The 15137-nt window shown below is 36.2% G+C and overlaps 1 protein-coding gene across 3 annotated transcripts in view; it reads right to left on the bottom strand.

Annotated features, from left to right (window-relative positions):
* Nucleotides 1-4978: 4978 nt before the first annotated feature.
* Nucleotides 4979-15137, bottom strand: part of LOC135076205 (glutamate receptor ionotropic, kainate 3-like) — a 31017-nt gene continuing 20858 nt past the window's right edge. Inside the window, exon 17 of one of the 3 annotated variants that reach the window (XM_063970682.1) lies at nucleotides 4979-5453. In XM_063970682.1, coding sequence (XP_063826752.1) covers nucleotides 5163-5453 — 291 coding nt within the window. In that variant the 3' untranslated portion in view covers nucleotides 4979-5162. The remainder of the gene's footprint in view (nucleotides 5454-15137) is intronic. The other 2 variants (XM_063970683.1, XM_063970684.1) reach the window with 2 other exon arrangements.

Below are 15137 nucleotides of genomic sequence, written 5' to 3'. Positions count from 1 at the left end.
AAATGAAAATATTATTTTCTTTTTCATATTTAGAGTTTAATACTGATACTGATATTTCATTGTCCAACGAGAAACGGACACCAGAGAGAGCTGAGACCACATCTTTTACCGCAGAGACCATTAGCCTAACAAATGATCTAGGAAAATCTCTGCGATATGTATGTAGCGGCTATGAGATGAAAAAGTTGAAAAAAAGTCTGTGCATTTTTATCTCTGGAACCGATTTTGCCACTAACGTAATCATACTAACCGTCTCACCGACGCGATGGTAAGAGATTATGAGATTAGGGCATTTCTACTGTACGGTGTATTTTTTCTCAATTCGGTGCTAAAATTTATATTTAGTTTTTTAAGTAGTTTCAATACAAAAAAATAAATGTTACTCCATTCTGAATGTAAAAATAGCATTGTCACTAAATATTGTGAAGTGGTTTATGAGAAATGTTAAGCATCGAATTGAGAGAGCACCGAATTGAGAAAACGAATCACGGAATTGAGAAATGAATCTCCAAATATAAAAATCGCTCCGCAAACTTAGAATTGATGACATTATGAAGAAATACCTAATGTATTTCAATAATTAATATAAAAAATACTTAAAACGTTTTGATATCTGATTGCTGGTCTATTAGTTAGATGGTTCATTTTAGGTTTATGTGTCTGAAATACCAATGAAATAAAACAAAAATCCTAATCAATATGCTTAATTTTCTAATAAGGAATTATAATAAATTCTTAATTTTTATATATTATTTTAATATAATTTAAATAAAACTAATAAAATACATAACACAGGGTCTCTTTGTTTATTTATTCTTAACCTTAAACATAAAACAAATATTGCAAAACCCAAGAGCTAGATTGACCTGACACTATACCGAAGATATTATATAGGACGTCAGTTTGTACACGATTAAAATGGCACTCAAATAGCTGAAATACAACAAGGCACCAGGTGTTACGGCATTATAGCTGAGCTTCGCTGGTACTAAAGGCTCTACAGAAGCAGTTCAATTTCGTCATTCTCGAAGAAAAAACGCCTCCGGCATGGCACAGAAGTATGGTGATAGCATTATAGACTCATCTCACTTATGAGGCGTGTTTACAAGCTGTTTTCGAGAGTCCTTACGAATCATCTCGCTCGCAGACTCGACGACTTCCAGTCTTCCGAACAAGCTTGTTTCCGAAAAGCCTTTAGTATTATGGTACACACACAGGTACGCTACGGCAGATTATACAGAAGACCAAGGAGTCGCGATATCGGGGATGATATCGGAGTCATGGCCTCCGTAGAGCCTTTCAACAAGTGGGTCTTAAAATGAACATGGACAAGACAAAAATCATGTCAAATGTCCGTGTTGCACCCACTCCTCTGAAGGTTGGAGACTACACTCGAAGTTGTTGACAATTGTGTATACCTGGGACAAGAGTCCAGATAGTTAGGTCCAACTTTGAGAAAGAGGTCTATCGCTAAATTCAACTCAGCTAAGCATCGATCGGGAAGCTTCGCTATTACGTCTGAAATACCGCAGCGCCTTAAGACAAAAGTCTTCTACCAGTGTGTGTTGCCAGTGATGGTGTATGGATGTGAAACTTGGTCGCTTACTATGAGCCTAATAAGAATCAGAAATGTGAATATCGGCAAGAGAACCAAAGTGGCCGGCATAGCCCGTAAAATTGCATAAATCAAGTAGCAGTGGGCGGGGCATATAGCTCGTACAGATAATGGGCTGTTGGGACTGAAAAGTTGTCGAGTGGAAACCACGGACCAGTCAGCAGGCCCCCACTAGGTAGACCGACGATCTGGTGAAGGTCGAGTGAAGAACCTGGAAGAATTATTTTAATAAGATAGCAATAGCAGTGTATTTTTTTTAATGAAACCTCAAAAAATTAGTTTTATTGTCTTCTGTCCAATGACTGGTATGGTCCAATGATTGGTAGTGCACCCTATTATTATGCTCTATTGATTTCATTATTATTTTAAGTTACACAAACAATTTATAGCGCAATAAAAGTATCTATTTTCATTTAATATCAATTCGGTGTACGTGTTTTCTCAATTCGATGCCCCATATTCCGCGGAATTGAGATCCACGGAATTGAGGAAAAATCACATTTCATCAAATTACTCGAAAATATTATAAATTACAACGATTTCTACTAAACGTAATGGCAGATATCAGTTAAATACTTAATTAATTCAGCAGTAATCTCATTAAATACTTCATGAACATTATTAATGTCGCACACCGGTTTGAGAAATGACCAGTGACCAAAAATTCTGAGTGATTTCAAACCTCTGAAAAATGCTCCTCAAAGCGACTGATCCCTCTTTTATACTGCTCGACCACTCGAGTGCAACTGCTAGTTTATGGGAATCAGGCGTGGGTGTTCGTATTGTGCGTTGTTAGTGATATAGGAGCACAAAAGTAAAAATCACGGAATTGAGGCACACACGTCGGACAAAATTTAAATGTGTTACTGTATTAAAACCCAAGGACTTGCAATAAAGAAACTCATTTATATAGCTTTATTAACTATCCCTTGTTCTGTGAATGTGGGTTTCATAATGGGGAAGTTATTATTTCAAAAGTTATGAAGCAAAAACGAGTAAATTCTGGAAACCGGACACTCCATTTTAGGCCAAATTTCGCCCGTTTTTGAACTTTCGGATTTTTTCAAGGCGAGATGTAAAATCTGGCGGTCTTTTAAATATGCTCTCCATCAAGTCAAGAGTCCTATAAATACGTGTGATTTTTTTCAAGTCCGACCTTCAATTTTAAAGGTACTTTTTTCGCCCCAGTAGGTCGATCGGTCGTCCCCGTAGAAATGCCCATTAATGAACTTCTTCAGATCTTGGGAAAACAGATGTTGGGAAAGAATTTCATTCCTTTGCAGCATAAAGAAAGTAAAAAGGAGGCTTTTGTGAAGTCGTCAAGACTCTGACTAAGCAAGCCTTGTTATCCGATGGAGAAATAGAGAATAATATATTAGTGTGAATTTGTACACCAAATTATTATTTTTGAAGTCTAAAAAATTAACCCGATCATGTCCTATAAGTTTACGATTATACGATTTTATGAATCGATAGATGAAATAAATAACTCGTATCAACATACTAGCTTATCGTAAAAATATCGCATGACACAATTATCATCGTTACAAATTGAAGGTTTTGTTTACCGCAATACAAACTCGATTTGTATAAATGAGTATTCAAAATTCGTCAGAGCATTGGAATAAATTGAGGCCCGACTCTAATTTCGCCGACAAATATATTTTCTATTCAGATGAATGATTATTCAGTGAATGATAAATGGTGTTTGAATTCATAGGCCTTTATTTATTAATTAATTCGCCACAATCAAGATTATTTAAATGGTCCTTCTGTACTTAAGTACTAATCGTTGTCCTAAATTACGATACAAAAATGTAAAGTACGTATTCGTTTTAAGGAAGTACATAATTATTGTGGAGAAATATTGCTGTTTCCTGAAAAATGTTAAGCAAAATTAAATATCCGATGATACTTTTATGAAAATTTTCGGAATTCGGCATTTAATTTGAAATGAAATTATTTAAATGGACTGATCAAATATTAATGATTATTTAATTAAATAATATTAAACCCCAAATTATAGTACCTAAGTGTGTATAGTACCTAATCTTTATGAAATTATGCCTCACATAAGACAGCCTTCTGACATGTCGGTCTAGATCACTATGGCTGACTAGGGTGATTTGCTCGATCCCAATCGGCACGTTCATTTGTAAGTAGTACCCTCCTCACCAGGCCACGTTATTGCTGACAACCAACCATTTCTCAAACTCGACCTAATTAAGTGTTCGGATAAGTGATTTGAAGTGTTTTCATCCAAGTCAATATTAATACTAAGTGATTTATTTCCTTCGCTAAATGTTCAATTTGATTCACGTCTCAAGGTAATCCTAGTACATAATATTTATATTATGTAGGTAGGTATGCCTATAAAAGATCTAATTTCAGGAGCCTTCTTTCCTTTCGAACTACGACCCGAAAATTCCTTCCAGCTGTTCAATCAAGGACGTCATTTGGGACCCTTCTCACCACTGCCGGTTGACAACTGGCAATTTCTCAAACTGCCGTTTAATTAACCCCCCTACAACCGATATGCGCTGTTAATCATTGCTAAACCATGCTGAGCTTGAGTCTCGAGAGAGAAAGAGTAGTGATAAGACAAATTACTGCCAATATAATAGTATTTTCGCTCTTATTAAGAACTGCAGTAAGATTTATTTAGTTTGTTAAAATATTTCGAAATAAAAATAACTTCATGAAAAGCTAGGGTTAACTTTTATTTACCAGTCGGGGCATTGAATATTTATTTTGAATCAGTTAAATTTGATTTATTCGCAGGTCTCTGTTTACACGTGAAATACGATCGACACCATTCAGGGACTGGGTAGTCAATGCGAAAAAACGCTCAACTGTTGGAATGTGCAGGTGTCAAAATGTCCATACGGACCGGTTGTTAGTGTGGCAGAAAGTATGAGCGTCAAAAAGTCCCAGTGCCAAAATGTACATTGTTACCATGGTTACAATGGTTTAGTGACAAATGGTACACATCACAAAATACAAGTACAACAAAAGGTGTGATAGATAAAATGATCAACTGATATATTGTGCTCATGAATAAATTAATAAAATTAAATGTCAAAATGTTTAATGTTCTTGTAGTCTAGTCAATAAAGTTTTTTTGGACATTTTTACCTTGATGAATTTAAACACGTGTTCACGTTAGCTATTATACAATAAGACGCTTATTCAAATAAACCCGAAGACATTTTAACTTCAGATCATTTTAACCATTGCTCATTTCGACGTTCATACTTTTTGCCACACTAACAGCCGGTCCGTATGGACATTTTGACACCTGCACATTCCAACCGTTGAGCGTTTTTTCGCATTGACTACCCAGTCCCTGAATGTCTATAAATAAATTAATTTTGCCGTCCGATCGTTTATAAATATTTTGGTACCTTTAGGATACAGTAGTAAAACGGAAAGTAGGTTGTAGTTAAATAATCATTTCGCTAAATTTCGCACGTAACTTTGAGGACTGAGCTATAAAATTAAATATGTTTTACAACACACAAGGTACCAATGATAATTTGGGATATTTTCACAAATTGCTTCTACTATATTTCCTACTTTTAGCAATCTGTAACACATTGCTCATCCTCCTGCTATGGCAAGTGTGGTGCGAGTGCTCAGATCTTGGCGTCGGTGATGGGTCGACGACATCATCTTCTTCTTTCAACGATTCCGGATCTTCTGCTTTTTCTTCCTCTTCATCCTTCTTTGAGCCTCCTGATCCACTGCCGGTTGATTCCCGATGACGTACCGGCTTCACGTCACCACTGAAGCTGAAGATGAACTTCAATTCTGCTACTAGCTCTTCCCTGAATGATACCTGAAAGATCCATAATTGATTTGATGATGGATGAAGAGAATATCGCCATTCTTACTTAACATGGGGTCTACTGTAAGATTGCCCATTAAAACCAATCAGTGAAAGCTGAGTTAGTCCCAGACTGAGAGCAAGTCTGAACGGTATCAATGTACAAAAAAAGAGTGTGATGAACATTTCCAGGCTTTGAAAAAATTTATATCTAATTGCAACTGTCAAAATTCTATCCTATTGGATGAATCTTGTACAGATAGTTTTCAGTCTGGTTGTGAGTCACCACCTACTCTAAACACCCTAAACAAAGACTACTGTCCTAGGATATCACACACATTTACCAGCGGCTCCCCAACTAAAAATATTGAAAAAACCAACATAGTAATGTTCAGTGATGAGTTAGGCAAAAATATGGGCCAACTGATTAATAGTTATTTGGGACAAAGTGTGATCAACCATTGTTTACCGGGTGCTTCCTATTTACAAATTATGAGAAAAATAACAAATTATTCGTTCTCAATAAATACCACATTAGTAATTTTAATAGGAAATAGGGGCAATGTAGGCAAAAAAGACCTACTAAATATTTTTGATAGCTTATGTTTACTTAATGTAGATAAAATAATTTTGTTCACATTCCCCTACAGTAGAAGCTTGCCACAGGAGGAAAATAATTTAAGATATAAATTGAATTTGACATTGAATACACTGACATATAATCAATGCAAATTCCATGTAATTGACATTAACAATTATTTAAAAAATAAATGTTTATTGACAATAGATAAATATAATTATCTAAATAAATATTGTAAAAGACGAATAGCGAATTCGCTATCATATTTTATTAAATATTTAGCCATTAATTTGGCTAGCCAAACTGCTTTTATTGAGCAGACTATGGATGTTCGACCCTTGGAATCTGTTCCAAATCATAATTTAAATTACATCGTAAGACAATAGAGGATAACTCTGGCATACAAAATTCGGGTACAAAGAAATTTAACGGTTTTAATTTAGTGCATCAAAATGTACAAGGCTTCTCCGGCAAAGACTTGGAAATTGAGTTATTTATCCAAGAATTGAATATTCATGTCTTATGTTTAACGGAACATTGGCTCAGGCAATATGAACTAATGCTGAGCATTAATAATTATAAGCTTATTAGTTCATTCACTAGAGAGTTAGCTATTCGTGGAGGGTCACTAATATTAATCAATGATAAATTAAAATGTAAAGAGCGTAAAGATATTGTATCTCTCTCTGTTGAGCGAACTATTGAGCTGTCATGTGCAGAACTGGACGACTATGTTATTGTATGTGTATATAGACCCCCATCTAGTAACTATGAATTATTTGAAACCACAATGGAAGAGGTACTTAGAAGAGTGTGTAATAGTTCAAAGAAAGTAGTTGTATGTGGAGACTTTAATATCAATATAATAGAAGATTCCTCTCTTTCAATACGGTTTTTAAATTTATTCAAATCTTTTAACTTGTTAAATCTTTTCTCTGAACCAACTAGGGTGACTCCAACATCAGCTACTTGCTTAGACAATATATTCTGTAACTGCTTAGTGCTAGAGAAATCAATAATAAATTTTGTTAATTCTGATCATTGCGGTCAAATAGCGTCATTTCAACACCATTTTGTGCCATCGAGCAAGGAAATAGAATATAGACCAGTCACTGCATCCCAGAAAGACAAATTTAAATCTCAAATATCTAATAAGGTCCCACTTTTGCATTACTTTAACTGTAGTATAAATATTTTATATGAGCAATTATTTGAATTAATTAAAAATGAGTTCAATAAAATTTTTCCTAAGAAAACAATTATTATTAAAAACAATAAAACTAAATTCAGTGACTGGGCTACAGTAGGTATTTATATTAGTAGGAAAAAAATGTTTGAATTATATGGTAGAAAAACCTATAGTAGCGACCCGGACTTTATAGAATATGTAAAAAAATACTCAAAAGTTTTTAAACAAGTTTGTACTATGGCAAAATCTATTTACATACGTGACAAAATTAAAAACTCTGGCAACAAAATTAAAGCTACTTGGAATTGTATTAATAAAGAAACTTGTAGAATTATATCTCGGGATGACACATTCGCGTTAAAAATTGATAATAAGTATATTAAATGCAATGATAAGGTAGCAAACGCATTCGAAGGTTACTTCTCAAATGTACCAATCATAACAACAAGCAATCTTAATTCATGTTCATATCAGGCAATGTCTCTTCTCGAGGGTTGTGTTGATGTTTGCAATAGCCCATTAAAATTTAGACAAATAGACCCCATAGTTATTATAAAAACTTTCAAAGAACTAAATATAAAAAAGACAGGGGATATATGGGGGATATCAACAGACATAATAAAACCCATCATTCCTCTTATAGCTCCCCATTTAGCTCATATCTTTAATGAATGTATTAACGAAGGTCAGTTCCCTACCCTGATGAAACATAGTAAAATCATACCATTATTTAAAGCAGGAGACAAAAGTGACCCATCCAACTTTAGACCTATATCGATACTACCTGCGCTCAGTAAAATATTTGAAAAAATTATTTTCAATCAACTACTGTCTCATTTTAACTTAAATAAACTGTTTCATGAAAAACAATATGGGTTCACAAAAGGGAAAAGTACGACCGATGCAGGGGTTGCTCTTATCAAACACATTTTCGATGCTTGGCAGGAGAAAAAAGATGCTATTGGTGTATTTTGTGACTTATCGAAGGCGTTTGACTGTGTTGATCATCAAACTCTGTTATTTAAGCTAGAACATTATGGCGTATCAGGCAAGGCCTTAAGCCTATTACACTCTTACCTCTCAGACAGATTACAAAAAGTAAATATTCACGGAACTAACTCTTCGGGCGCCCCCCTAAAAATGGGAGTGCCCCAAGGCTCAATACTGGGACCATTGCTCTTTCTGATTTATATAAATGATCTACCTTTTTATTCAAAGGACCTTTGTGAGATAGTATTATTTGCTGATGACACTTCTTTAATTTTTAAAACTGACAGGCGTCAGGAAATATTTGACGACGTGAATAATGCTCTTTCCAAAGTATTAGACTGGTTTACAACTAATAATTTGCTATTAAACGCAAAAAAAACCAAATGTTTAAAATTCACTATGCCTAATGTCAAACAAGTTAATACTAATATTACAGTAAATAATGAACGCATTGAACTGATAAACTCTACTGTCTTTCTAGGTATTACCCTAGACTGTAAATTACAATGGGGCCCCCATATTGCTGCCTTGGCGGGAAGACTTAGTTCAGCTGCCTTTGCGGTGAGAAAGATCAGAAACTTGACTGATGTTGAAACAGCAAGGCTTGTATATTTTAGTTATTTTCATAGTATTATGTCTTATGGTCTTTTACTGTGGGGCTCAGCAGCAGACATAGAATCAATTTTCATTTTACAGAAAAGAGCTGTTCGGGCAATATACGGTCTTAAACCACGTGACTCGCTTAGAGAAGTTTTTAAAGAAATCAATATATTGACTGTGGCTTCTCAATACATATTTGATAACATTATGTATGTCCGTAAACATATACATTTATTTACTAAGAAAAGTGACGTCCACTCATTTAACACGAGACATAAGAATAAACTTGCTGTTCCATCATTTAGGTTGCATAAGATAGGTAATTCATTCTTGGGGAAATGTATTACCATATTTAACAAAATACCACACAACCTTGTCGAATTGCCAATAAACAAATTTAAGATACATATAAAAAATACCCTTATGTCCAAAGGGTACTACAAGGTTCGAGACTATATTGATGACAAGGATGCGTGGTCAGTTCAGTCTGCACATATTTGATGTACTTAAATTTGACTATTCTTACCGTTAGATAATTCCTGGCAATAAGTGGTGACTGAGTTTGTTCCGGCGTTTCTTCTCAGCACTTGCCATATGTTTGTCTCGAAGCGCTGGTAGGGCCCAAAAGATAAGGAGACATGTAAAGTGCCCCATAAGGGCTACCTTTTTCTTTTTTTTTATTATTTTCTATTGACGTTCATAAGTGCCACTTGTGGTCTAAACTGAATAAATATTTTTGATTTGATTTGATTGATCTGTCTTTGAACTCATAGAGGGATTTATCATTCATTTACCCTTTGGTGTATTGGTTCGAAACGGACTACTATTAATGATTAAACGAACTTAATAAAAAGTGAAGTTCTATCATAATTATGCGAGGGCTTTGTCCGAAGAGATTAGAAATAAGAACTATGTAGTATCACGTACGGTGATGCCAGTTTACGCACTGTTAGTTGAGGATATATATATATTTTTTTTTTTTGTGGGTATCTCACTTTACATCTTATTTGACATTGGAATCCGTCGTCAGTTAGTTTGGAGTAGTAATTTGTATTTTTTATCATTTCACTAATATGGGGGTTTGTGTTTTTAATAATATACATATGTATATGATTGTTAAAGACGGGTGGGAGGGTTTCTAATCTCTTCGGACAAAGCCCTCGCATAATTATGATAGAACTTCACTTTTTAAGTTCGTTTAATCATTAATTATGCTCGTGCTTTGTCCTCGAGATTAGAAATAAGAACTATGTAGATTTTGAGAGAACTGATGTGAAATGATAATAAAAACAAAGCTGTTTATTACTTTGCAAAAATAATAAATCATTAGTAAGAATACAATGCTTGTTTTATAATTACTATTAAGTGTGACATAACTGTCGTAGTTACCCGAGTGAATACTTTCGTATAATTGATAATTATTGTAGGGACGGGGCTTCGCAAGGAAAATCAGTTTCTTCCAATAATATGTTTAATCTTCTTTAAATGTTACAGAGCCACACTTACTCTTAACCGTCTTGCCGCCATGACCCCCTTCCTTCCTTCTCACTCACACTCCGTACATTCGTCTCGCTCACACTCGTGCGTTCATCCAAAGAGTTTAAGACAATAGAGTATTTACGCCATAGATGTTACAATCCTACACTCTCGGCAATCCTGTCTTTGTCTGTCCTCAGACAATCTTAGGCTACAAACACTAACTTTCATTAAACATCGTTAAACTTTGTAAATACTCAACTCATTAAACTTTAGTTACATCTCCTAACATCTTAAACTTTATACATAGCTAACTTTGTAAATAAAAACTTATTCAAGCATCCAATAGTTTAAAACTCAAACTCTCTGTTACATTTAGCTTCTTACACAAAGCAAACTTTCAAAATAACTACTTAAATAAACATCTAACGGTAAACTACTATTCTTATACAATTTACATGAAATCCTTAACATTTTAGATGTTTGACTCCTTACATAGTACACATCTCATTTTACACTTTTACACATTTTACAGTTATCATCTTATTTTATCAATGTTTATTAATCTTTCAACTTAGTCTTAAACGCTTTACATCTAAGATAGTGTATATCATCTTATTTATTAATCTTATAGAAATGATTTGAAATCTTTAATTTCAGGTTACTCAATATCAAGTCTTAAGATATTCAAGTTCTAAACACACCAATGTTTATAAAACTGAAATATTGTTCATCTTTATAATTAATCAGTTAGTGAAACATGAACTATGATAAACTTTACATTTTAGTGAAATAAAATATACAATAATGAATGACCGCAACAATTGTAATAAAAATGGTTTTTAATTTACAAATCCTTTCATTCATCACCTCTTATTTCAAATAACAAGATACTTTACCTAATTAGGCCACGGCTTCATTTGATCAGCTGAGCTGGACGTCTTATTAGGCCCTTCAGCAGCAGTATCCACCTTCTCTACGTCGTAACGATCTTTCCGCTTAACCTTCGTCACCCGGTATGGTCCTAGATACTTAGGTTTCAGCTTCAAACCCGGTCCATACTGAGTCCTCTTTATGGCCACCAAATCTCCTTCTTTGTATTGAGAACTTGGTTTCCTCTTCTCATTGAAAGTCTTCCTATTTTCCTCCTGTACCTGAAGTATTTGCTGCTTAGCTTTCATTCTAATGTCTTCTCTTTGTTCATCATATTGATTAATCTCTTCTTGTCTTAGTAAATCCAATATTTCCAGGTCTTCTTTACATCTCATGTTTATACCAACCATCAGATGAAATGGAGTCGTGTCTATGCTACGCTGGTAGGTACTATTTATAGCCCTCTGCACTCGGCTGATGTGCTTGTACCATAATGATGGATGTTCTATACACAACTTGGTCAACACAGCCAAAATAGTCCTATGTAGTCTTTCTGCCTGTCCATTTCCTCTTGGTACACCCGTCGTGATGGTAACATGTTGAATATTCTCTTCTTTGCAATAATCTTGAAATTCACCCCCGGTGAATGCCGTTCCTCTGTCACTTATTATTCTTACAGAATTTCCAAAATGCTGTTGGTGCATCTTCAGCTTCTCAATTGTCTCTTTACTCGTCGTACTCTTAGTTGGAAATATCCATGTGAACTTCGTGAATCCATCTACTATTGTCAAAATGTGGTTGTACTGTTTCTTCGTGTCTGTCAATGGTCCTAAATGATCTATATGAAGTGTGTGTAAGGGAATGCCTTCTTTATCTATTGGGTTCAAATAGCCTTCTTGTTTCCCAGCCTTCTTAGTTGCCATCATACAAGGTATGCAGGTAACCACAAACTCTTGCAACTTCTTTTGTAAGTCTTGTATGTAATAGTCTTGTTTAATTATCTCTTTATCACCAAATTGAAACAAAATGTCCTTCTTTAATAAATCTGTTAGTGGTTTAGCTATCTGTGCATAATCTTTTATATATTTTCGGAAATATGAGGTTAGACCAAGAAAACTGCGAACTTGCCTTGTTGTTGCTGGCTTTGGATATCTCATCACTGCATCTATCTTCTCAGTGGTCGGTCTCACCTCTCCGTCTTTAACCAAGTGTCCCAAATATTCTATTTCTCTGCAAACCAATGTTGCCTTTTTCCAATTCATTTCTAACCCATATCGCTCTGAAATCATAAGTACATCTTTAAGGCGTTGCACAGCTTGAATTTCGTCTTTTGCAGGAATCAACAAATCGTCAATGAATATAATTACTTCTCCCTTCGCTAATAGGTCTCTGAAGATTATCGTTAAAAACTCATACTGTCCATTGTGTGTAACAAAAGATGTATACTTTATCGACTCTTCACTTACTCTCAGGTGAAAGAACCCGTCTTTTAAATCTAACACGCTGTACACCTTGGCATCTTTTAATTTATCTATTAAATCTTCAATTACTGGTAATGGAAACTCGTCTTTCATAATCTTTCTGTTCACCATCCTATAGTCAACACAAACTCTAATGGAATTATCTTTTTTCTTGACCAAAACCAATGGACTGCTATATTCAGAGTGACTTACGCGTATTATGTCCTTTTCTAACCATTCTGCAATCTGTTGCTCCACAATCTCCTGCTCCTTAAGTGCCAGTCGTCGCGGTCGTAGTGCCACAGGTACCTCATCCTTAAGCACAATCTTGAGCTGCAGTGGTGCTTCCTCCGTCTGTTCCGGTTTGTACTTCTGTATACACTCGATGACTTCCTCTCTCAAAGCTGGATCTTTCATGGGACCTACAACAGAATTAGATGAACATACCTCACTCACATAACATCCCAGTCGTTCCCATTCTTTAGTATAAAACTTTACACAACCCTTTTTAATCACAACTGTTACGTCATTCAAAAACTCTTGTCCTAGTATTACGTCGTAAGGTACATATTCTTTGTTTATTACATGAAATATCACGTCTACATAATATTGTTCGTCTACGCACAGGTTTAGGAGACACTTTCCCAACGAACGCACTGTTCCTTGTCCAATTCCAGATAGCACCAAATCATCTTTCTCACATTTGGGCTTTCCCAACTCGATGTAAACGTCCTCTGATATGATATTCACGTCGCTGCCGGAGTCAACTAACGCTTTTTGCTGTATTTCATTCATTGTCAACACAATAACCGGCTTTTTCTCCTCCGTTTTGTTGATCTGGGAGGTTGACAATGTTGACATCTCGTCGTAAACAAATGTCGCCATCTTTGGTTCGTCGTCGTTCGTACTGGAGCCGCTAGGGGCGCTGCCTTCTATGGAGTTTGACGTAGTGAACATCGTCCGCTTCTTGTCATGATGTTGGTAGTCTTGTAGTTCGTTCCATAGCTCACCGCTAGAGGCGCCGCAGTCTCGAGTGATGTCAGCCGCGAACATAGCGCTCTTCTTTTGTCTGTGGTCGTCTTGCCGAGATTTACCGAACTCCTCCGAAGTCTTCCGATTCGCCGTCGCAGTCGAAGTGCAAGCCGATCCAACATGGCCGAATTGGTTGCACTTAAAGCACTTCATACCTTTGCTTTTATGCGGGCAATCAGTTGATGCATGTCCAGTCTCTCCACAGCTATAGCACCGAATCTTCCACGACCCTCGTCGATCACTCTGCTGCTTGCTTGTACTCACTGCACGCCTCTGCTGCACAGCACTCTGCATTTTCCTTGATATCGTTTCATAGATTTTAAGCTTCTCCTTTAAGTCGTTATAGGTTGTAACACCGTAAAGCATGATCTTGTTTGTTTCTACGTCCACGATTCCGTCAACGATGTATTTAATCGCAACGTAGTCCGGCATCTTGCCACGCTTGCCCAACTCCTTCATGATCAGCATATAGTCGAGGCATGTTTCATCCACCCGCTTCTTTCTAGCACTCATTTGTTCGTGAATGGCTTTGATGTCAACGGTGTCTGGGAATTCTTTAGATATCGCAGCTTTCAAGTCGTCCCAACTCTTAAACGGACGTTCGGATCTGAGCCACAGCTGCGCAGTGTCCGTCAGTGACCTTCGTGCCACCAGCAGCTGCTGCAACGGAGACCAACCGAATATTTCCGCGTTGCTCTCGACGTCTTCAATCCAACGTGACACGGGATAGGTATTATCTCTCCCGCTGTATCTAGGCACCAACTCCGCCGTCATTTGCAACATGTGCGTCGGGTTATGCGTGATATTGTCGTCAGCACAATCTTCATAGTCGTCTTGTCGGCTTTTACGTCTTTCTTTGCCGTAGTTCGGCATGTTTCCGTCGTATGATCCCGTCTGAATCTTGAAACACGCCGGCCGGTACAATGGCGTCGTCGTACGCGTGTGCTCGTACGTCTTTTGAGATTTTCTCGCGAAGTACACCGTCCACCGCGAAGATAATTATCCCGGACGAGCCCCCAAAATTTGTAGGGACGGGGCTTCGCAAGGAAAATCAGTTTCTTCGAATAATATGTTTAATCTTCTTTAAATATTACAGAGCCACACTTACTCTTAACCGTCTTGCCGCCATGACCCCCTTCCTTCCTTCTCACTCACACTCCGTACATTCGTCTCGCTCACACTCGTGCGTTCATCCAAAGAGTTTAAGACAATAGAGTATTTACGCCATAGATGTTACAATCCTACATTATTATTAAGGGTAAGTAATTAAAGGCAAGTATAATTAGCTGTTATATTAGCCATAATGTAAGTGGGAAAGTTAATTATTGTTTCCCAAATCAATTGTCAGTATTAGGTTCTTCTGGCAATTAAATGTTGATTGTTATTTCTGGACGCAATAGGCATTCTATTAAAGAATTTGCCCAAAGTAGCTATTTGAAATAACGCTCCAACCGGGGGTAATTCTGATAATCAAGATTAATTCCTAATGTATGTGC

Source organism: Ostrinia nubilalis, chromosome 11 (assembly GCF_963855985.1).
Source record: "Ostrinia nubilalis chromosome 11, ilOstNubi1.1, whole genome shotgun sequence".
Lineage (NCBI taxonomy): Eukaryota > Metazoa > Arthropoda > Insecta > Lepidoptera > Crambidae > Ostrinia > Ostrinia nubilalis.
The sequence above is the reverse complement of the archived record's forward strand: the minus strand, read 5'-3'. Positions and strand labels throughout refer to the sequence as shown.